Below are 21,395 nucleotides of genomic sequence, written 5' to 3' on the forward strand. Positions count from 1 at the left end.
TTAACGTCAGACGCAGACACTGAAGGCTCGACTGTTGGATTCCGCTAAGAAACGTCGTGGTAAACAAACGCGCATAACCCTTGGAGGACGTTTTGGGTCCCCCTGCTGTAGAGTATGGTTTTTGTAAGTATCTGGCGGCTTCAACAAATTTGCGTGTGTGTTGGAAATGTAACAAACGTTGCATACTTTGGATGTCAGAGGCCCGGGTGGTGCAATGGACTGATGGCGTGTGCACTTTCAGCGTTAACAGGAAGAGATGAAGTGGATCAAACTGGAATGGATCATCTATTTATATTGTATGATGGCTACTGAATGATATATATATATATATATATATATATATATATATATATATATATATATGAGAGAGAGCGAGAGAGAGAATAGACTTTTGATCCTACAGTGGGGAAATTCACTTGCACTTACAGCAGTAGCAACACTTAAGAGAATAACTTGAAGAAAAATAATAATGTAAATGCACTTTAGCAGTAAGCTATCATTGCAACCTTCAACCACTAAAAACCACAAATAAAAAATGAAGAACTTGGGTTCTAGAACTATGTAGCATACTGAGACCTGAGACACAGACATAGGACTAGTCGTCATCTTCAACAGTGACTAGTCATATGTCTACACCAAAAAGAAAAAAAAAATATATATATATGTGTGTGTGTGTGTGGGGGGGGGGGGGGGGGGGGCTGCACAGTGACGCATTGGTTAGAGCTGTTGCCTTGCAGCGAGTGGGTCCTGGGTTTACTTCCCGGCCTGGGATCTTTCTGCATGGAGTTTGCATGTTCTCCCTGTGCATGCGTGGGTTCTCTCCGGGTACTCCGGCTTCCTCCCACAGTCCAAAAACATGACTGTTAGGTTGACTGGTCTGTCTAAATTGTCCTTTGGTGTGTGTGTGCGTGCGTGCATGATTGTTTGTCCTGTGTTGCCCTGCAATGGACTGGCTCTCTGTTCAGGGTGTACCCTGCCAGACTGCCCATTGACCGCTGGAGATAGTTGTTGCTGTAGATTGTTGGAACTCCACTCAAATTTTAAAATGAAGACCCTTTGTTTTAACTTTATTTAATCACGAGCACAGCACAAATGCAAACTTGCATGGAAAAACTTAGATGTCAAGGATTTTCTTATATCAGTAATTATGCATTATGTACAGACATAGAAGATGTCTGCTGGGTCCCATATTTTCTCACAATAAATCTTAGTCCTTGAATATATGAATCCTGCAAACCTTATCTACATCTCTGTCTTGTCATGAGGATGTCCTTGATGACAAAAATGTCTTCTGATAAGTTTTTTCTGTGTGCATTCAACAGATCAGCAGAAAGTGAAAGCTTTTTGACATATCAGAGCTCCAAAGGTTTACCCAGGCCATCTCATGTTACAATCAAGGGCGTAGGAGACTGAGGAAGGGGTGAGGGGTGTTGTCGTTCCTACGCCCTTGGTCACAATGTGCATCAGACATGCGCTCCTGCCTCCTCTGAAAGGCTAAGCTAATGGGGTGGTGGGGAAATGTGGAGAAAAATGAACTGTTACTAAATGTGTCAACAGATTAAAATGTTTTTTTTTTTCCAGCAACAGGAGCTGCTGCTGTTCACCTTTGACCTCGTTATCATCCGACTCCGTCGTGCTGGCTTCTCTCCAGGTTTTACCCGCAGCCTTATCTCCCTTGCTTCTGATTGGTTTCCTGTTTCGGTCAGGCCATGGCCCCAGCTGTGTGGGCGGTGCTGCGGGCGGCGTCCATGGAGGGAATCAGCGTGTTGAAATCAAACGTACCCTGTATCAGCCGAGGAGCTGCAGCAAGACTCGGGCCTGCCGTCCGGACCTGCTGCAGAGCTTTGTCCAGGTGAGGAGGAGCTGCTCGCTACCGCTGGACCGGTGTGGGGTTAACAACAACGAGGAGTAGGATTATAATTTAAGCCCTAAAGCAGGGTGTTTGTTTATGCTGCTGATTGCTCCACGTGTCTGACCTCGGTAACAGTAAATATCTGCCGCGTAGTGTCGATAAAGTTCGGTTAAATTCTGCTTTACATCGTAGTACTGACCTTTTGGTTTTAATAATTCACCTTTATTTTCCTCAAGCCGCATTATGAAAGTTTTTTTTTTACATGTAAATACTGCTGGCAAAGGAAACAGCTGTTGGTGTTGGTAGAACGAAATATTTCAGCGAAATATCTGAAATTATTCTAGAGGTGGACTGATGTGGAGTTTTCAACGGCCGATACAGAGTTTTAAAAATCAGGAAAAATAGAGTTTAAGAGCCGTTTTACCCTCGTGAGTCAAAACATAACTTAGTTCTTAAGATAAATTGGAAAATGTTATAAAAGGGTATTTTTTTAAAGCTGTTTGTAATCAGCCAAGTATGTTCAGGTATTACCCACGACTTCTAAATTTAGTTTACCAGTCACATCTCTTGATTAGCCATTCCTTTAATTGCACTTAGAATTGTTAAGTTGCCTCTCTGTTCTTCAGCGAGGTGAGACGCCAGCAGCCTGCAGCCAGGATGCCTGAGATCACCACGGATCACCTGGATGAGAAGCAGGTGCAGCTGCTCTCTGAGATGTGCATCCTTATCGACGAGAGCGACCGCAGGATCGGAGCCGACACCAAGAAAAACTGTCACCTCAATTGTAACATCAATAAAGGTGCGAGCTGGGTTCAGATGTACACACCTGCGCTGATCTGCTTTTTAACAACCTCCCACCCCCACAGGCTTACTGCATCGAGCGTTCAGCGTCTTCATCTTCAACAGTGAGGAGAAGTTGCTCCTGCAGCAGCGATCCGATGCCAAAATCACTTTTCCAGGTTGGCCTTTAAACACCGGTCTGTGTGATGTGTGAACTACTCCTGCTCATAGGCTGTGTGTGTGTAGGTTGCTTCACAAACACATGCTGCAGCCACCCCTTACACACAGACAGCGAGCTGGAGGAGACGGATGCGTTGGGAGTGAGGAGGGCTGCTCAGAGAAGACTCAAAGCTGAGCTGGGAATCCCTCTGGAACAGGTATGCTGTGTGCATTGACTGGAAGAGGATTACTGCGGCTTGAGGCTTTGCTACTGATCTCCATTTTCTTATGCCAGGTGCCGCCAGAAGAAATGACATATTTAACGAGGATTCACTACAAGGCCCAGTCGGATGGCGTTTGGGGAGAACATGAGATCGACTACATCCTCTTCATGCAGAAGGTAGAGCTGAAGTGGGTCTGTGATGATGACCCGAGTCGGATTAATACCACTGTTATCTTTCTGCAGGATGTGGAGTTGAGCCCAGATCCTAATGAGATTAAAAGCCACTGTTATGTCAGTAAAGAGGAGCTGAAGGTGATGCTGGAAAAGGCCTCGCGCCAGGAGCTGGAGATCACACCCTGGTTCAGCCTCATCGCACACACCTTCCTCTTCAAGTGGTGGGACAACCTGCATGACCTCAAACAGTTCATGGATCACAGCAGCATCCACCGCATGTAACCACGTCCAGGTTGTGCACCCACAGTGTTCACCTGGCCTTCAGAGACAACACCTGCAGGGGGAGGTGTTTTAGGCTTCTTCAGAGCTGCCGGGATGACTAGTGAGCTGCACCGTTGAGTCTGTGCAGGAGGTTAGTTAGAAAAGCAGATTATTTTTTAATCAGTATGTAAAAGTGCCTGATGGCAGGTCAGTAGGCTTTGTACCTTTTACATGTTTGGTCTAACGGCTGATTGGTTGATCGTAGCTCTGAACGATATAGTCTTCATCAGTTTCCTCTGATGTTAGGAGTCATGCTGGGTGAGGTGTATGTAATGATGGCATAGAAAGCAACATGTTGGAAGGTTCTGTTGGTGGGAAAAACCTCCATTGAGACTAGTTTTGATTTGACTACATTTGTCCCAGTTATGAAAATGGGAACCCTACGTGATCAGCTGTTTGGTCTTCTCTCCAGTAGGTGGCAGCAGCAGCATTAATGATCCAGGCTTATAAACTAATAAAAATGAGGCCACCAGCCCACTTTTACAGAATACCATCGGTTTTATTTGCAAGCTGAATGCTCAGAAGCACATTACCCACTCCTAGTATGATGCAAAGCAGCAGTCTGCAGAAATACACCAAGCATTATTGCAGTTTGTTTCAACATAATTAAAAAGCACAGTTTAGCTGTAAACGGGTCATGTTTAATATTGAACATCTCTGTTGGTCCAGGTGTAAACCTAAGGCTCTAGCCTGGGTACTTTAAACAAAAAGTTACTGGCACATTCAACAAATATAAACGCAAGTTTGGCGTCTCTTAAGTCGTCCAGTTAAATGCATCTACAAAAACAGTGACCTGAAGTAAACCCCAATGTGCCAAAGATGAGCAACAACCGCAGCCAGCAAAGACTCGCATGCATTTATGTTTCGTTGGTAGAAAACAGGACCATATAAACCAAACAAGAATAAAGCTATAGGTCTAACTGAAAATAATCTTACACTTTACCCAAAAATAAGAATATATGTATATTTCTAGCGACTAGATGTTGATAGGACCACTGATGCCAGGGCCACAACCAGTTTCATCTTTCTGTGCTAAAGTCGATTTAGTGATACTGATTAAATTCTTGTTTTAGGATTGTCAGAGTAGTGAAATAAAATCTATTTTTTACATCTTACCTTAATAAATATCAAACTTTGAGTTTAAAATACATCATCCTGCAGTCTTTATTGATGGGGTGTGTGTGTGTGTGTGTGTGGGGGGGGGGGGGGTTAGCTAATAAAGAATCATGATTTATTATATAGATCTACCCTGATCAGCTGCTTAAAATGCTCTCAAAGCGTGCAGACATGAGCTGGGTTGACTCACGTCTAAAGACTCATTTCTCATCATTCCTATCGGCTGGAGACCAGGCTGGACGCTTTAAGGCGTCACGGTTTGTGCAGGATTTTGGTTTGGAGGATTCAGCTTCAGGGTGTTGAAGAAGTCCACTAACTGGGCTGGAACTTCAGCTAACACTGTCTTAGCCAGCGCCTCACGAGGAGCCTGGACGAGGAAGAAAGGTAAAAAACAGCAGCCATGAACGTTTCACCACCAGGTTCTGTGACATTAATTATTCCACCAGAGAAGAAGAGTGAGCATGTAGGGCATCATGCAGGTGAAGGGAGTTTACAGCTTTGTGACCATGCAGGCATACTGCAGCATCACAGCAGTACAGGAAGTGAAAGGCTAGCTATTGCTGTAATCCTGCAGCTTGAACATAGAGCTAGGATTGGGGTTATATTACACGTAACTTGTTTTGTAACTTTTGTATTGTAACTAGGGTTGTCACGGTAACCGGTATAGCGGTAAACCCCGGTAAAAAAGTTGACAATAAAAATAACCGTCCAGTTTTTAAAAAACTAAATTATCTCGGTGGGTTTACCGTGGCCGAGGTTCAGGCGCGGTGACCCTTACCAGCCACCGTCTCTTCTGCTGAAGTTCCCGCGCACACGCACTTTTTAGTTTGCAACAAAAACTTTGAAGCTGAACTAATGGCCAAAGGAGGAGACGGCAGCGCCCAGGACATCAATCAGCCCTCAAAGAAGACTAAATCGGAAGTATGGGCATATTTTGGATTTCTGAAAAATGCTGAGGGACAGTTAATAGAAGACGGCTATCCCGTTTGCAGAACGTGCAGGAAACAAGTGTCTGCAAAAGGCAGCAACACTTCTAATCTAATGGCACATCTGAGTGACCATCACCCACGTCTCTACAGCCAGTGCAAGGTAAGTTAACATTAGCATTTTAGCTTAAATGCATGACGTGAGGACTTTTGGTTGAGGGAGAATGCAACGAGTCACTATTTACTGCAGCCGCAGTGTCCTCTGGCAGCATTTAAACCGTGTCACGGACACCCTGTTGCTGGATGAAGCATCTTATTTGTTGATGATGAAGAGAAATATACAATTAGTTCCTTGTCATTGATTTGTTTACTTATTCAATGCCATTTATACTTGAACATTTGGATTTGATTACATAGTGTAGTAGTTATTTTAGTCATTTGTTTAAAGTGGCTATTTATTTTAAATACAGATTTTTTAAGGTTGACTTGTACAGCGCTCAAGTCAAGTGTGGACTGGAGTTTTAGATTTTCATTTTGATAATGAAGAAAACAAGTATATGAGAAAACAAGTGGTGTTTCTTTGATTTGTTTACATATTGTTTATGTTTTGAATGTTTGGATTTGTATAATTTAAACCTGCACTGACTACTGTAACATGTTCCAGAAAAAGAAGCTATTTGTTCCTTTACTTGTGAAAAGTTGCACTTTTGCTAAGGCTTTGTGTTATTTTAGGTTTAATAAACACTGTTAAACCTTTTCAAAACTATTTCAGTTTGTGTAGAACAGAACTATCAATGCTTTCTGAACATATGCAACACCGTTTAAAAAATATCGCGATAATACCGAAAACCGTGATAATTTTGGTCACAATAACCGTGAGGTTACATTTTCATACCTTGACAACCCTAATTGTAACACATAATAACGAGAATTACATGCTACAAAACAAAAGTTACGTGTGTCAAAACGAGAATTGTTACCATACCAAAGTTACAAAATGATGTTAAAAGTTGCATGTAATATTTTTCCCATCCTAGCTCCATACTTGAAGCCCCGAGAGCCAACAGGCATAAGCAGAAGTGTTTTCCATTTCGGACTCCGCACGAGCAGGACTGAACACAGATATGAGAATTAGAACAGAAATCACTTCCTCTGATGTTTCGTAATAAAAGTTTTGTTCAGATCTGGTGCTGACGAGTTCTGGTTGATCTAATCAGGACCAGGTCTGAACAAGGCTTCATATGGGTAATCATGCAGGCAGAGCAGGAAATGCAGGGTTTAATGAGTTAACACAGGAGGACCGGGATCGCGGGGAGGCTTCAGTTTGAAAGAACTGAAGAACGAGGTAACTTGCTGAGGCAACTCGGCCAGTACGCTTTGGGCTAGAGCCTGGCTGGGCGCCTGAAAAGAAACGGATAAAGAAGGAAGATACATGAACTAAATGAGAATTTGCTTCAGAGGCTGCCATCTTTAGATTTGAGGGTGGAAAGAAGTAATGGAAGGATGGAGAGTCTGCTATGTGGTGTTTATGCCATTTAGAAATCAGTGTAATGAGTAGGGGTGTACCGGTTCACGGGGGTTATTCGAACCATTTCGGTTCGGTCCACTTGTGTACCATTTCGGTTTATTTGTTCCGTTAAATAATGAATTTTTAACACATTTGCATGATTTAAGTGCAGCGGATGAAAGTTCCTCGGCGAGTTTCGCATGGACGCTGTATTGAGTGACGCATGATGGCTGCAAGCGCCCGATCTCCGTTCAAAACATGTGATCTTCAAATTCTGATCAACGTCTTTCGGAGTGGATCAAACCAGCTGACTGTCGCTGCTGCTGTGGAGTCTGTAGAGACCGATCGTGTCGCCTCTCCCTCCCTTCTCTCCCAGTGTGCAGGCACGCAGCGGCAAACATGTAAACAAACATATCTGCTGAACTTTTCCGCAGTGACAACCGATGTAAAGTTTTCATCTCACAACGAAAAATACGGCGCGGAGGACGCTCGTTATTTAATACGAGTTTTAAAGAAGAAACTCTGGGCGGTGTGAGGTGAGTTTTTAAGAAATAAAAACACGTGAAACACTCGTCTGTATGAGAGTGAGCTGCGCAAATCATAAACATGAATATGTAGATGCTCCGTTGGGTGCTGGAGAGTGTAACAGCGTTGCCGCCATGTTGTATGGGTCTCCTCACTCTCCAAAGTCAATGCAGAGTGAGCAACTATGCACGTTTTTGTGCAGCCTACAGTTAAAACAACCAGCATACAATTGAAAACAGATTACATGGGATTACTAGTGACTTTTCTAGCCTACCTGATAGGACTTTATATTTAATATTTATTTTGTATTTAATCATATTTATATTTTATTCATCATGCCGTACCTTGTGTTTGATTTTGTGAAAAAGCTTGATAAAACGTGTTTTTTAGTTGGGTAAGCACCTTCCTCAGTAGAAATGAATGCACTGGGGGCTATTCTATGTAAAATGGCGGTCGGCTATTACGGCATCTCCAATAGACAGCGCCAGCCCACGGGGCATCTATGCATTTCTGTCTGTGGCACAAATAACCTGTGAAATAATCCAAGACATCATGCTAGATTAGCAGCCTGTGATGACACCTGGTTCTGCTCACTATAGGAGCCGCTTCTGATATTAAATAAATAAATAAATATTATCATAATATACCGAAAATTAATCAAACAGAGCCCTTCAAAACACTGAACCGAACCGAATACGAGTTTAGTGTACCGTTACACCCCTAGTAACGAGCAGCAAGTCTTACAGACGGATTAGCTTTTAAAAACAAAAACAAGCAAAATCAGGAAAACAGATGAAGACGAAAACGTGTGCAGGTTGCCACGGTGACTCACGTTTTGAAACTGCCTGAATGGCACAAACTGGACGATGTCCCTCACAGCCACTTCACCGGTTAGAGAGCGCAGACGGCCGTTGTCTCCATCCAGGAACTCCATGGCGCTGAAGTCTGCCCCTCCGACGCCGACAATGATGATGGACATGGGCAGCCGCGAGGCGTTGACGATGGAGTTGCGCGTCTCGTCCATGTCAGTGATGACTCCGTCGGTGATGATGAGCAGGACATAGTATTGCTTCAAGACAGACAACACAGGGACCAGGACAACATCTTAACTGTCTAAAACAGTCTGGGTGGAACTGATGACATCATTTGCTCCTGAACGTCATTTCTTCTACTCACTGATGCGGTGGTTTGCTGGAGCGCTTGCTTAGCAAAACAGGCAACGTGGTTGATGATGGGGGAGAAGTTAGTGGGACCGTACAGTTTAACCTGAGGCAGACATGCCCTGTAGGCCTGCACCACACCTTCTATACCTACACACACACACACACACACACACACGATCAAACATGTAGGAACACATCAGAAAGAGTGTCAGCCTCACATGTAGACATTAGCTTATAGTGCTATCACACCTGCACAAAACGGATTGGAGGCGTTGAAGTTGAGAGGAAACTCATGAGAAACCTGCAAGAAAACACAAACCAGCACCTGATGAAACTACAGTGTGGATAACTCTTGTGGCGTATTTCAACACGCTGTACCTGCCATGTGGGTGGAATCTGAGCTCCAAAGCCAAACGCAGGAAACATCTTGTCACTACAGAAAACAGAAACCATGCAGGTAAAAGCAGCAAAAACACGCTTTAGGTCAGCTGTAGCTGTCTGGGGGTGTTCCTTCAGGGTTGCCACCATCTCTTTGCCATTCTGAAGAGCAGTGGAATGTCTGTTTTCATCTGTGGCCCGATCCCCACAATTTCTCGTGGATATGAACGTTTTAGCCGTCTGCTCTCTCTCCACTCCTGGCTTCAGTCTGCTTGCAGGTCCCACAGTTTTGGTTTCATCGATAATTTTAACCTGTTTTGGAACAGTTTCTCCTTTTTCAGGCGAGATGGTATTCACCCTAACCGACATGACTCAAGCATGCTAACCGCTAACATCCGGTATGCTGTGCAGTCCCATAGATATACATCTATGGTAGATTCCCTTCCACAGACATGACGGTTTACATCCCAGAGATCTTCACCTTCTTCGGCCTTTGCTCAAACCTCCACATCAAATAACATCACTCCCTACAGTCCTCCCATGAAGCAACAGTCTTCTGTGTGTCTTCCAAAGGTCACAATTCCAAAAATGTTGTCTTCTGTTGACAAACCTAAGTTTCCCTATTCCAGTTAATTTATCAACCAGCAAAGACATAAACTGTATTAATGGCCGGAGAGCCCAGAACACCAGATGTTTACGACCCATCCCTCTCCACCAGGTTAAGAAGACAAATGTTCTCCAGGATTCAGATCAATGCGCCCTGTTAAATGCCCGCTTCATCTCAAACAAATCCTTTGTAATGTCCAGCAATGGCCAGTTTTTAGGTACAGTTTGACCATTCAACATCTGGTTAAAATGGAGACACGAGACTGCATGTGTTCCCTTTAAAGGGACTTTACGGAGTTTAGAATTTTTATGCTCACTATTGCCCCCTCAGGCCAAAAGCGTAACGGCAGCTTCAATAGTAGGCTCGTGCACGAGGCGCACATGCTGTACGTGCACACTCCTTAACGAAAATAACAGCTGAGACAGTCCCGTTTGTGTGTGTGTGTGTGGCCCGAAGGACAGAGGACAGGAGAACGCACAGCTAATTAAATAATTTGGTTCTGTACCTTTTCTCTTCAGCACAGCCGACAATAGTTTAAGAAGGGTCAGTCCGTCAGCTTCACAGAGCTTCCCTTCCCTTGCTTGAAAAATTGTTCCAAAATGAAAGTTGAACCCACATCTTTTTCATCTGTGAATTCAATGCCGTTCAGCGAGTCTCAATAAAAAATTTGGGCATCTTACTGTAAAAAAATATACCATTAATGTAAAGAATAAACTCTAAATAAATTATGTTCGCATCCAGAATTGAACCCGGATCTTATACACGAGAGTTCGACGTTTTACCAGATGAGCTAAAGCGCCAGTAATGTCCTTTGTATCTGTAATTTTTATATTCTTAATGACAGCTGAAACAACGTTCAAAGAACGGTTCAGAGCGAAAATGGCTATTTTGTTGCTAATTTGCAGGAGATATCTAGAAGAAAGTAGCTAAGGGTCCTCAGAAATGTAGCTAGGTTCATCACTAGGCGTTAGGAACAGCGACAAAGTCGCTGAGTTGGCACTACCTCACTCTCTGCTGCTAAAGCTACTGATAGCAAATGCTACGGGCTATGCCAGAATGTGAACGTGCATGAAGCAGCCTGCTCGACCCGAGCAGCTCTCTTTTTCTGTGATTTTACAGAAAAACAGGCAATCACAGTAAAAATGCCAGGGCTCATTCTACAGGACCAGGGCATTGCAGGAGAATGTATGAAGAAGACATCTATTATTTCTATACATGTTTTGGCTGTCAAACTTCCATAATGCCCCTTTAAATCGGCCTGCCTTCATCCCATCAGCTGGAGCTCAGAGCCTCTCTGCAGCTCTGAACACATGATAACGCATCGTCAACAACGATGTTCTCTCCTCAAGGTCCAAGCTTCCCTTATCGTCCTACAGGATTCTTCATGCCTCTAAATAAGGAACACTCACAGCTCAGATTAGTTGCTAAATCAAAGAATGATTTCTTAAATTAAATATGAACTTCTAAAACGTACAAGTTAAATAATCATTAAATAAATGTTTGTTTATTGCTACTTATAATAATTATGAACTTATTATTATTAGTTATGAAATGTTTTCATTACTCTGTGTTCAATGACTGAAGTTTGAAATGAATGTTATAGTATGATAACATTGATTGATATATGTTTCAGCATGTTCATATGGCAAAGTCATCACCATTTGCACTCACACAAGGACAAAGTAAAATTAAACGTGTGAAACATAGATAGCCCTTTACCCCAGATTTGAGCATCCGGATCAAAGAAGGCGTGTTTCTCAGTTGTCTTGGTAATAATCCATAACTTGTCAACCTCTGGTTGGCTACACAAATCATAACATGAGAACATTAAAAATGGATCACTCTGGTGATTCATCGGTCCTTGAGAAAGCTTCAGACCGGCCATCTGAAGCAAGACCTCTTTAACCCATCAAAGCTTTTGACACATCGTCAAAATCTGTTCGCACCGGCGAAGCTGATACAGCAAGCAGTTCCTGCAGAACAAGCTGATATTGTTTAGACTCCTTAAGAGTTCCATCCATCTGTCGTGACCCGAGACATCTCTGGACTGAAGGAGTCGGTGCTGTGGTCAATCTACTGGACCTGGGAGCCAGAGGTCATCCGACCTTTCTGACCTTTGGATCCACGAAGAGGGTCTCAGAGAACGGGTGAAGTAGACACACAGATAGCGTCTGATACTTTTGATAATAATCAACTTCATAGCTTAACACAAACCAAATTCTTTTACATCTAGAACTCAGCTCTCCTAGATACGGAAGTTCTGATAACATCGCATTCACACATAGGTTCATAAATCACATCTAGTTCCATCCATCACAGTAAATGTTGGTTAACCTGTCATGTTTTAATTGTTTGTAAAATAAATTCTTACTTTTATAAACCTGACTCTTTTCTGAATCAAAACAGTGTGTACAATCCCTGAATAAACAAAGAATCCTAGAATCTTCTGATTAAATACACAAGACCAAGCAGGTTGATATTCTATATTTATATAGAGTATCACAGCTTATTGGTCATAAGTAGAGGTAATATATATTGAGCTCTAAAAGCATTCAATTTCTCAAACCCTACACATTTATGTTAAATGAGCTGTTCACCAGGGAAAAGTTGGACTATTTATTTCTTACGGAGACGTGGCAGCAAGATTTTGTACATTTCAATGAAGTATGTCCACTAAACAAAGACAAAATATCCCAGATGAACGTGCCTGACCCCATCTGCAGGTGGATCACTGACTTCCTGACGGACAGGAAACAACAAGTCAGGCTGGGGAAGAATGTCTCGGACCAACGGACCATCAGCACCGGCTCACCACAGGGCTGTGTTCTTTCCCCTCTGCTCTTCTCCCTGTACACCAACAGCTGCACCTCCAAGCATGAGTCTGTCAAACTAATTAAGTTTGCTGACGACACCACCATCATCGGACTCATCTCTAATGGGGATGAGCCCGCTTACAGAATGGAGGCTGAACGGCTGGTGTCCTGGTGCAGCCACAACAACCTGGTGCTAAACACCCAGAAGACAGCGGAGGTTGTTGTGGACTTTAGGAAGCACACACACCCCATCCCCCCTTAAACCTGTCTGACACTCCCATCACGATGGTGGACTCATGTCGCTTTCTGGGCACCACTATCACCCAGGACCTCAAATGGGAGCCCACCAACACCACCATCAGAAAAAAGGCCCAGCAGAGGATGTACTTCCTGAGGCAGTTGAAGAAATTCAACCTATCACCACAGTCGATGAGGCAGTTCTACACCGCTATCATCGAGTCCATCCTCACCTCCTCCATCACCGTGTGGTACGCTGGAGCTACCACCAGGGACAAGAAGAGGCTGCAGCGTGTCATGCGCTCTGCAGAGAAGGTCATTGGCTGCAAACTCCCCTCCATTCAAGATCTGTACACCTCTAGGACATTGAGGCGTGCAGGTCGGGTAATAGCTGACTCGTGTCACCCTGGACACAGTCTCCAAGACTCGCTCCCATCTGGCAGAAGGCTCAAATCCATTCGGACCAGAACCTCTCGCCACAAAAACAGTTTCTTCCCCTCTGCAGTTGGACTTTTGAATGAAAATCCTAGGGCAGCCCACTCAAGTTGATTGGTCCCAGTCACGTGACCCGATGCTGTGCTTGAAACATTCAGCAAACACTCAGATTAGTACCTACATGGGGTAGATAGCTGCTTCTCTAATTCCTGCCACTTTTTACATTAATAATTTTATCATGAGTGTTTTATTAGTTCTTATCTTGCTTATCTCTTAATTTTTTTTCCTTCTTACCTTCTGCACCAAAATACCGCAGCGATTTCCTAATGTTGTGACTTGGCACAATATGGCAATAAAAACTTCTGATTCTGATTCTAAACGGCTCTGCGTTTACCACACCAGTCCCAACACATCGTGGTGGAGGTCTTGCAGTGGCCTTTAAAGACAAACATGTGTGTAATCTGGTGAAAAATGGCCCTTTTACAACTTTTGAATGTCAGGTCATCAAAGCAGGGTTACAAAATGTATTTCACTGTATTTTAATCTACCGACCTCCCGGTCCAGCTGGCCCTTTTCTCTCTGAATTAGCAGATTTTCTATCATCAATGATCAAACTAGAAAAAGTTTTAATCCTTGGTGACTTTAACTTACACATTAATGATCCTAACTGTAGCACAGCAGTGGAGTTCATGTCTATTATGGAGTCTTTTAACTTAGAGCAGCACGTTTCAGGCCCCACACACAAAATGGGCCACGCTCTAGATCTTGTTTTCTCTTTGGGACTAAAAATAAATCATTCACATGTTGATGAGGTTCATGTGAGTGACCACAGCTGCATTTTCTTTAATGTCCTATCTAATGTTGAATCTGTCCCTCACAACCTAAACAAAGAGACGTATCATTAATCAGTCAGCAGTGGATGGATTTTCTAGATTATTTGACAGCAGCTCAGTTCAGGGTGATGATCCAAGCTTGTTCATCCAGTCACTGGATAAACAATGCTGCAGTATCTTAGATAAAGTAGCTCCTGTTAAGCAGGCTACTTTTTCTAGCAAGAGGAAAAGTCCCTGGATTAATCAAAACATTTACAGTCTCATAAGGGCATGCTTAAATAAACAAATAAACATGCAGCAGAGCCAAGAGACATTGGAAGTCCCTCTGCTCTGGAGTGGTTCTCATCTCTCTGAGCGCTCCTTTTCTGTGGCCGTCTCCAAGTTTAGGTCCTCCACCACCACCCTTACCCATGGTGTCCCACAAGGTTCTGTGCTGGGGCCTCTGCTCTTCCTCCTCTATTTGCTTCCTCTTCGGCACATCCTGAGCTCCTTCAAAGGAATCTCCTACCATATTTATGCAGATGACATCCAACTGTACATCTCCTTTAAGCTCCAAGAGATGTCTAAGCTGCAGCTGTTACACACCTGCTTAGTCTCTATCAAAACCTGGATGGCTGAGAGCTTTCTACAGCTGAATGAAGATAAGACTTAGATCCTCATCTGTGCCCCAGACAAGCTGGTTTCCAAAGTCAGAGACTCTCTTGGTCAGCTTGCTTCTCACCAAACCTTCCGTCAGGAATCTTGCTATGACCTTTGACCCAACTCTCACCCTGGATTCTCATGTCAGTTCTCTTGTTCGCTCTTCCTTCTTCCATCTCAGGAACATTGCTAAGCTGAGTCCCATTCTGTGCCGCTCTGAACTTGAGACAGTTATCCACTCCTTCATCTCCTCACGCTTAGACTACTGCAACTCTCTTTTCACGTGTCTAAGCAGAACCTCCCTGAACCGTCTACAGGTGGTTCAGAAGGCCTGTGCTTGGCTTCTGACCAAGTCCTCCAAACACACCCACATCACCCCGCTTCTCCTCCAGCTTCACTGGCTGCCAGTCAACTTCAGGGTTCATTTCAAGATCCTGGTTCTGGTCTATAGGGCCTTACATGGACAAGCACCATCTTACATTGGTGATCTTCTGTGTCCCTACACCCCCAGCAGGTCCCTGAGGTCCAGTGATCAAAGCACCAGGCTAAAGACCAAAGGTGACAGATCATTTGCTGCTGTGGCCCCCAGACTCTGGAACTCTCTCCCCCTGAGCCTGAGATCAGTGGACTCAGTGGTCTCCTTTAAAATGCAGCTGAAAACTCACTTGTTCAAAGTGGCTTTTGTGTGACCTTCTTCACCACTCTCTCTTTATTCTGCTCTCCCCACCTATTCCACCTTCCTCAGGATCCACTGATTTCCTTCTTTCCTGTTCACTCTCTCTCTGTTTAACATTTTTTATCACAGTTGTCTATTTTTTTACTCATTTTAAATATATTTTTAAACATTTTCTAAATTCTTTTTTATCTTTTTACATTTTTTGTTTTTGTGAAGCACCTCGTGATTTTGATCTTGAGAGGCGCTATAGAAATGATATTTTCTTCTTCTTGATTAGAAAGTCACAGGCTGCACTTTAAAGTAGGGCCTGACCAATATGCTTTTTTTGGGACCGATACCGATATAAAACTTTTAACAAAGGCCGATAGTGATATAATGGCCGATAAATCTCCCTCACAAAAAAGAAATAAAAATTTTCTTAAGCTTAAACCCTTCATTCTCTGCCTTTTTGATGCAAACTTATTTCTCTATTACACACCAAAGAACTGTCTCAATAACTCACTTTGATCTATCCACACGGCCCAAACTTTCCGCACCGCGCACCTAGGAAATTTTCTAACCACGCGGACGGTCGGACGTGGAAAAACATGGCGTACTGGCAAGAACTAGTATGGCAGAGGTTTGTAAATACAGACATTTGTATGATTCAGCTCTCAAAGATCACCGTGATCACCATGTTGTTAATAATTCTTGGAGAGAAATAGCTCGCACTGTCGGAAAAGACGAGGACGCTGTTCAAAAATGCTGGAATGCCGTGTTGTAAGCAACAGTAATTTTTACTTCTACTATGGTGTAGTGTTGGATGCATGCCGTAGAGCTCCATGCTGCCCCGTTCAGTTTGGGAGAATATTGGCTCACCGCAGAGACAAGCCGCATGAACCATAAACGCTGCGACTTGTGAAGTGCGTTCCATCCGCGAGCCGCATCACCAAGTGGAAAGTGAATGCGTCAACCATAAACCAAGCTTTACTTACCATCCATCTTCTGTATCCTCTCCCCTCACACCAGCTAGCTAGGTGCATCTGCAGTGGACGGTGCTTTAATGTTTAAAAAGCTATCAAGTGTGAGATTCATCCTCATTTAACATTTAGGTCACTATGAACGCTGCTGTGGAAAGATTAATTACCAGGGTATCTGCAGGTTTAAGGGAGCCAAATTTAATACTTTTTAAGACCTTTTTAAGAACACTTTGACCAAATTTAAGCCGTTTTTAAAAATTAAATTTAAGCTATGATTTCCAGCTATTGCCTGGAACGTCGCGAATGTGGGATTAGCCATCCAGTTCCCATGCACTTTCCCATGGCGCAAGCTCCCACTAGCTTAACCAGCTAATGTGCCCATCTAAAAATAGCCCCCTTTCACTGAATGTATACGGTTCCACTTATGCCAATATCATACACAAATAATGCTGAACACCAACTAGAAATTCACGAAATTTTATTAGAAATAAAATAATCTTGTTTATTGGGTCTTTGGTAATTTAAGACCTTTGGAAACTGTATTTAAGGATTATTAGTCATTTTTAAGGCCTTAAATTTGGAAAAGCAAATTTAAGACTTTTTAAGACTTTTTAAGGACCCGCAGATACCCTGATTACGATCTTACTCATTTCAGATAACTTAGCTGGTCTGAACACAGAAGAGGTCGGGGTGTTGCTGCAGTCATTTAAATAGCTGTGCTAACGTTGTTTATAAACCTGTAAGCCTAGCACACACCGGAGACAGACCGTGCCACCATCAGTGGTAAACATCACAAGCAGCAGCAGCAGAATGGAGCACTTCCAGTGTATCCAGAGCAATTTTATGCATAATAAAAAAATAAATAACTGAAAGGACTTAAACAACAGCATGACAGCTGTTCTGGTGTGTTTCCTGCCTAGTGTCATGTTAACACACACCTGTAAGAGCTCAGTTATAAAAACTGCATCTGAACAGCTGAATTACTGCTGGTCTGAGGTTAGATTCAACTCTACATCAGTTAAAGGCAGCTGTCTCGGGCACTAGAAAGAGCAGTCCTACCTGTCATAGTCCTGGATGACGTTCCCCACAGACCAAATAGCAGTGAGGTACTCGTTAACGCCCTGAGGACTGATGTAATGCAGGGAGTCGGGAGATCTGGGGTCCCCGTTGGAGCCTGTGAAGTCCACCGCTACCTATCAGCAAAAACAATGGTTACAGCATGGAAAACACTCAAAGGTAGTCATGGAGGAGCGAAAACTCACAGTGAAGTTGATCTGACAGCCCCCCATTATATAATCCAGGAAGGTGTACTCCTTCACAACCTATGAGACAAACACCATCTTACTGAAGGACATAAACAGTGTCTAGTGCCCCCTCCATCCTGCTGCTTCACAGGGAGAGGACAAAAAACACGAACACGCCCCACACCTGGCACAGCTTCACACACACGACGCCAGAGTTCTTGTAGCCTTTCTTCTTCTGCTTCTTTTTACTGTTGATGCATTCAAACTCTGCCTGCAAGACAAAACCAGAGAGGACACAAGAAATAAAGCTGCTTCTACATACAGACAAATCAGAGCAGAGGTGAGCGAGTGAGTCAGACCGACAGGTTAGACCTGTTGTAAGATGTCTAGTTGACTCTTTGTTACAAAACCGCACACACACACACGCCTGCGTTCTTACCGGAGAGGTCTGGGAGGCCTCCTGGAGACGTTTCAATGTGGTCTCGAAGGAGCCGATAAGATCATGAGAGCCGTCGTTGTCGTAGTCGTAGCACTCCACCTGAAACGGGTGACAGTGTTAGACCAGCTCCAAGCTGAAGGACGGGGACGGATCTGCATTCCCACAACGTGTGTGATGAAACACTCAAACTACAAAAGATGGAATTTTAATGAAATCTTCAGGAAAAAACCCGTAAACATAGATCTGGAAGCCACGTTGAAACAAAGCCTCCCTCATCTGCATCATTGTGTTCCACCTCAGGTGGACGAGACACCTTTTGTTGTTTGAGTGACCCGTGTCTCTGCAGGTGGACTAAACAGATGGACCAATCTTGCTCGAGTGTTTCAAGAAAAATCCGAGACACAACTGTCATGGACAGACAGGAAGTAGACCTCTAATGTTTCCATCAGAGGGCTGCTCTGGAGATAGAAAGTCAAACAGCTGGAGACACCCTTGATGCAATGTCTTCTAGTGTCCCCATCCACTTCACTCACACTGAGGCCCTGTCCACACGCAGCCGGGGATCTGCCAACACGTAGATATTTTTCTACGTTTTGGCCTGTCATCCACACGAAAACAGAGTTTTTTCACACGAAAACGGATCTTTTTAAAAACTCTGGCCAAAGTGAAGATCTGCGTTTTCTCCGTTTTGGGTGTCTGCGTGTGGACAGACGAAACCGGAGTTTTATGATCCGCAACGTCACTTTCCGCGACAAAAAAATGCTGACATCACGTGTGCGACCTGTGTTTACACTAGCCGACAACTTGGATGCCCTCAGAGCTGCGCTCGCTTTATCAATTGTCCAAGCGCTTTTTGCTTGTTTGTTGTTGCAAGCGGAATTACTGCTCCTTGCGGAAGACCACAGACGAAGGACGAGGTTAAGAATGGGGGAAGTACTGCCGCCTACAGGTCTGGCATGTCCTTAACAGCGTATTTATCCGGGTACGTGTGGACAGTTTTTTTTTAAACGAGGTGGTGTGGATGCAAGTTTTTGGAGGGGCGGATATTCGTTTTTAAAAAAAACCGGCTACGTGTGGACTAGGCCTCAGTCAGCAGGTGACCAGAACAGACAGAAGACAGAGAAGCTTTGTGGGCAACTCACTTGTCCTGCCTGCTGCCAAACAGCTTCCATCCTGACATGCTCGCTTCAGGGATTAGAGAAAATCATCACGCAGCACTAAATACTCGTTCAGGAGGACGTGATACTTGATTGTGAAAAGCAAACAGCTAATAGGAGCTTAAATCACACCTAACGTTTACCTTGATAGGTTTCTCCATGTCTCCTCCACAAAGAGACTGAAGGGGGATTCGGAAGGGCTTCCACGTTGGATTCAAGTTATTCTTCACAACCTGAAAATAAAAATAAAAACAATCCAACTTTACGCAGGTTTAATATCCAAGAGCCAGGGCGGCATCCGAGGTTTAGTTCAGAGGGACATCCATATTTATCTCTCATCTACGAAAAGTGTTTACCTCGGTCCTGTGAGCAAGCTGCCACCCACTTTCTGTCTGCTTGTGGAATTCCAAATAAGGGTCTGACTTCCCAAATAAATCCTGAGAGTAAAGATAACCAAATAAAACACACTAGTGAGCAAAATGCCTCCGAATATAGAAAACTGAATGCATTTAGGGGGAAAAAAAAAGTTACCTTGTTGTCTAGTTTCCTCGCCTGCACCTCAAAATTCACCACCCTGTTGTCTTTAATTTCCTCAGCAGTGACCTACAACACCAACAAAAGAGAAATGCTTTAAAGAGGATAAAACAAAAACATGCTATGGCATCCTGCCGTCTCTGACACTCACTGTGATGGTCCCCTTTCCTGCTGGCGTCTTGTTCTTCAGGATCAGAGGTCTGGTCAGGTTCTTGCTGGATACAACCTAAAAGCAGGTTCAGGGGGAGTAAAGAGAGTATTTAGTAGTCCATGTGGAAAAGCAGAACACGCTTTAGGCTAAATCAGAATCAGCTGTCATTTTCCAGGGAAAAAAAGAGTTTTGGAGTTTGCCTACCTGACCCAAAGTGCACTCCAGCTCCCCCAGGAAGTCATCATCACTCAGGTCTACTGTTTTATTGTCAATGTCATAAATCCCAAACTTCAGCGTCTGAACTATTTCAAAGTAATAGTCAACAACAAACTTTTTGGCAAACTTTGGATTGAGGCAGTTCTGGACTCTCTCTGTTCGGTCCGCCTATCGGGTAAAAAACAGGATGCAAAAAGTGAGAGGAGCAGATGGAGCAGCAGGTATGGATGGACACAAGTTACGGTGGAGAAACAGTCAATGATTAACACAGCTGACAAGGAGTGTGACCTGACAGGTTTTCATACTGAAGTCTGTAAACGTTCACCCTACTGACCTCATACCACTGAGAATTAGAGTTACTCATCAGCAGCACACACAAGGGGTCCGACTTGGAGCTGATGTCCTTGTCCAGGAGGTTCTGACAGGACACGGTGAGCTCCACCTTGGTAACACACTGGACAGCCATTATGTCTGCAGGACACACACACACACACACACACACACACACACACACACACACACACACACACACACACACACAGGTTTAATTCTACCTAAACCACAACTTTGTCATGTGGGGTTTGTTTTGCCTTGGTGAGTTTTCACTAACAGCTACAACCACCTTACTGCCGCAAACTACACCCAAACAACTGACTTTACAAGTCTTTAACTGTAAAAGTTCCTGACGTCATCCGGGCCGAGTCCAGTGTGCAGTAATTAGTAAACACGAGCATTCCTGATGCAGCTTAAAGTAACAGCAGCTTGTTTTAATCAGCGACATGTTCTCTAACTCGCTAACTAGCATTAGCCTCGTTCCTTATGAGCTAGCGGAGCTAACGTGACGAAGTAGCAGTACTTACTCACCAAGTCACAAATAACGTGTTTATCGCGCTGACTTCCACAGAGTTTGGTGCTAATTATTAAATCTTACCGCTGAAAACATGAAGCTCTTGACGCAGGCAGAGGAAGAGGAAGACAGCACTGCGCCACGCCCAGGAGCCCGAGCTTTTTCCTTGGTTAGGGCAAGCCGTTTGAACATTTAATGAACAAACTGCTCCATTCCATAAAACAGTTCCTCCAGAAAAAAATTGAACACATCAGATCCCTACAACGTTACGGTTAATAAATCTCAACAAATAAATCGGAAATCAGAAAATTATGTTGTAATTAGGAGACCTGTATGGAAACCCATTCCGCCACTAAGATTAAAAAAAAAACTATTGTCGCATAATTATGACTAAGCTATCTCATTATTATGACTTAGTATATCATAATTATGACTTAGCTATCTCATTATTATGAGATAGTATCTCATTATTATGACTTAGTAT

At 43.6% G+C, this 21,395-nt stretch overlaps 2 protein-coding genes across 7 annotated transcripts; one reads left to right on the forward strand and one right to left on the reverse strand.

Moving 5' to 3' along the window:
* Window position 1: 1 nt before the first annotated feature.
* Window positions 2-4,659, forward strand: idi1 (isopentenyl-diphosphate delta isomerase 1). The gene is made up of 7 exons (XM_015954903.3): window positions 2-123; window positions 1,707-1,852; window positions 2,479-2,651; window positions 2,719-2,811; window positions 2,879-3,009; window positions 3,087-3,191; window positions 3,258-4,659. Exons 1-7 carry the CDS (start codon window positions 115-117, stop codon window positions 3,468-3,470), a joined length of 870 nt encoding a protein of 289 aa, XP_015810389.1. The 5' UTR covers window positions 2-114; the 3' UTR covers window positions 3,471-4,659.
* On the reverse strand, window positions 1,582-21,091 carry LOC107382661 (copine-3). Of its 6 annotated transcripts, none has more exons than XM_070553070.1 (17): window positions 20,996-21,091; window positions 20,399-20,535; window positions 20,053-20,232; window positions 19,849-19,923; window positions 19,695-19,766; window positions 19,520-19,600; window positions 19,307-19,396; window positions 18,007-18,105; window positions 17,752-17,838; window positions 17,586-17,645; window positions 17,383-17,516; window positions 9,125-9,179; window positions 8,996-9,047; window positions 8,760-8,893; window positions 8,416-8,652; window positions 6,906-6,952; window positions 1,582-4,992 (listed from the first exon to the last, which is right to left on the reverse strand). In XM_070553070.1, exons 2-17 carry the CDS (start codon window positions 20,528-20,530, stop codon window positions 4,959-4,961), a joined length of 1,569 nt encoding a protein of 522 aa, XP_070409171.1. In that variant the 5' UTR covers window positions 20,531-20,535; window positions 20,996-21,091; the 3' UTR covers window positions 1,582-4,958. The 6 variants fall into 6 exon arrangements, with proteins under 6 accessions (XP_070409171.1, XP_070409170.1, XP_070409168.1 ...); XM_070553069.1 differs by having other exon boundaries at window positions 6,853-6,952; XM_070553067.1 differs by lacking the exon at window positions 6,906-6,952.
* Between the last annotated feature and the right edge of the window lie 304 nt (window positions 21,092-21,395).

This window comes from Nothobranchius furzeri, chromosome 7, assembly GCF_043380555.1.
Source record: "Nothobranchius furzeri strain GRZ-AD chromosome 7, NfurGRZ-RIMD1, whole genome shotgun sequence".
Classification (NCBI taxonomy): Eukaryota; Metazoa; Chordata; class Actinopteri; order Cyprinodontiformes; family Nothobranchiidae; genus Nothobranchius; species Nothobranchius furzeri.